The 2,554-nt window shown below is 52.5% G+C and overlaps 1 protein-coding gene across 1 annotated transcript; it reads left to right on the top strand.

Annotated features, from left to right (window-relative positions):
- The first annotated feature begins 713 nt into the window (after window positions 1–713).
- On the top strand, window positions 714–2,165 carry LOC108161300 (gustatory and odorant receptor 21a). Its single transcript, XM_017295519.2, has one exon. The coding sequence runs from the start codon at window positions 735–737 to the stop codon at window positions 2,076–2,078; it is 1,344 nt and encodes a 447-aa protein (XP_017151008.1). The 5' UTR covers window positions 714–734; the 3' UTR covers window positions 2,079–2,165.
- The last annotated feature ends 389 nt before the right edge of the window (window positions 2,166–2,554 follow it).

Below are 2,554 nucleotides of genomic sequence, written 5' to 3'. Positions count from 1 at the left end.
GCCAACGCTACCCCATTCGTGGAAATGCCTGGCATTCTCAAGGGGAGATTTGCTGCTGCTCCGATGGGAAGGCTTATCCCAGCCAGGGACTGGCTGTCATTCCCATTGCGATGTGACTCTCCTCTGGATTCCAGACTTTAAGCGCCTTAAGAGCGAGCCATTGATGTCGTTGGGCCTTAAATATCTGATGCAGAAATTGATCAAAAGTCAGGCCGGACAGGAAGAAGTGTCCCTGGAGTACATGGGACACATGGCCACCCGATGGGGGCACATTTTTATTGGTCATTAGTGCGAGCCTCTATCGGCATTCGTAAGCATTTACACATCGTTAAACTTTCATTTCCGGCAAATTAAGCGCATTTTATGTACCTTCTGCCCCTTCTGCCCCTTCCGACTGTCCGTCCTCTAGGTCGGGGCCATACCCATTCGTTGGCGGTGTCAGCAAAACGCTGCCCCACATCACAGCACATCCAGGGGCTCAAACGGATGACCACAACAAACTGCCGGGCTCATATCCTGGGTCTTGGGCATATTTAATGGAGAGCAAGCAAGCAAGCAAATGGGCGACGCCTCCGGGCGTGTCCAGGTCCTTTGTTTGCCTTTCAATCGAAAGTCAATAGCAAGGCCTAGCCTTGCCACTGACTGTGGCTCGCTTTCGGGGTCTATAAAAGCGCTGACCGGACTCTGGCCGCCGACTGTTCCGTTCCGTTCTATTCTGTTCTGTTCTGTTGATCATGTCTTTCTGGGCCGTCAGTCGCGGCCTGACGCCACCGTCGAAGGTGGCGCCCATGCTGAACCCGAACCAGCGCCAGTTCCTGGAGGACGAGATGCGGTACCGCGAGAAGTTGAAGCTGGTGGCGCGGGGGGACGCCATGGACGAGGTGTACGTGCGCAAGCAGGAGACGGTGGACGATCCGCTGGAGCTGGACAGGCACGACTCCTTCTACCAGACGACCAAGAGCCTGCTGGTGCTGTTCCAGATCATGGGCGTGATGCCCATCCACCGGAATCCGCCGGTGAAGAACCTGCCGCGCACGGGCTACTCCTGGGGCTCCAAGCAGGTCATGTGGGCCATCTTCATCTACAGCTGCCAGACGACGGTGGTGGTGCTGGTGCTGCGGGAGCGGGTGAAGAAGTTCGTCACCAGCCCGGACAAGCGCTTCGACGAGGCCATCTACAATGTGATCTTCATCAGCCTGCTGTTCACGAACTTCCTGCTGCCGGTCGCCAGCTGGCGGCACGGGCCCCAGGTGGCCATCTTCAAGAACATGTGGACCAACTACCAGTACAAGTTCTTCAAGACGACGGGCAGCCCGATCGTGTTCCCGAACCTCTACCCGCTGACCTGGTCGCTGTGCATCTTCTCCTGGGTCCTGAGCATCGCCATCAATCTGTCGCAGTACTTCCTGCAGCCAGACTTCCGGCTGTGGTACACCTTCGCCTACTACCCCATCATCGCGATGCTGAACTGCTTCTGCAGCCTGTGGTACATCAACTGCAACGCCTTCGGCACCGCCAGCCGCGCCCTCTCGGACGCCCTGCAGACCACCATTCGCGGCGAGAAGCCCGCCCAGAAGCTGACGGAGTACCGCCACCTGTGGGTGGACCTCAGCCACATGATGCAGCAGCTGGGGCGCGCCTACTCGAACATGTACGGCATGTACTGCCTCGTGATCTTCTTCACCACGATCATCGCCACGTACGGCAGCATCAGCGAGATCATGGACCACGGCGCCACCTACAAGGAGGTGGGCCTCTTCGTCATCGTCTTCTACTGCATGGGCCTCCTGTACATCATTTGCAACGAGGCCCACTACGCCTCCCGCAAGGTCGGCCTCGACTTCCAGACCAAGCTGCTCAACATCAACCTCACGTCCGTGGACGCGGCCACCCAGAAGGAGGTCGAGATGCTCCTGGTGGCCATCAACAAGAACCCGCCCATCATGAACCTCGACGGCTATGCGAACATCAACCGCGAGCTCATCACCACAAACATTTCCTTCATGGCCACGTATCTGGTGGTGCTCCTCCAGTTCAAGATCACCGAGCAGAGACGCACTAATTCGCAGGCCGCCTAGATCTTAGCCAGCAAGTACTTTTAGTATTCGTTAAATAAAATCGAAATAGTAATGGAATACTATTAAATGAAGATCTATTAAAATCAACCCAGCTGTGATGTGGCCTATTGGAATTTTCATCCATTTTCTGGTTTCATTATGGTTTTTTCCTGTGTTTTCTTTGTAACTTTAACTAGAAAAAAACCTAGAAAACCTATTTCTCAGGGAAATCTGCACTTTATTTTCCGGTTTAACTCATCAGGATATGATCTGGCTGATGAAACAGATTCTTTATACAGCTTTTGATTTATCTTGTGTCTTTGAAATCTAATACATAATCCTTTATAAGGAGGGACTCTTAAAATCTTAGCGTTTCGAAGGATAATCCAACACCATTTATTTAGTTTATTCCTGGAATTTTTTGAAGATAATATTATGAATGGGAATATTTTGTATTTTTTATTTGTAGTACAAATTTTACTGACCACTTCTATAAA

This window comes from Drosophila miranda, chromosome 4 (genome assembly GCF_003369915.1).
Source record: "Drosophila miranda strain MSH22 chromosome 4, D.miranda_PacBio2.1, whole genome shotgun sequence".
Taxonomy (NCBI): Eukaryota; Metazoa; Arthropoda; class Insecta; order Diptera; family Drosophilidae; genus Drosophila; species Drosophila miranda.
This window is presented reverse-complemented; position numbering and strand designations above follow the sequence as displayed.

Excerpts from the sequence above, each read along its gene's own strand:
- LOC108161300 (XM_017295519.2), top strand. The coding sequence starts at position 735 with ATGTCTTTCTGGGCCGTCAGTCGCGGCCTGACGCCACCGTCGAAGGTG.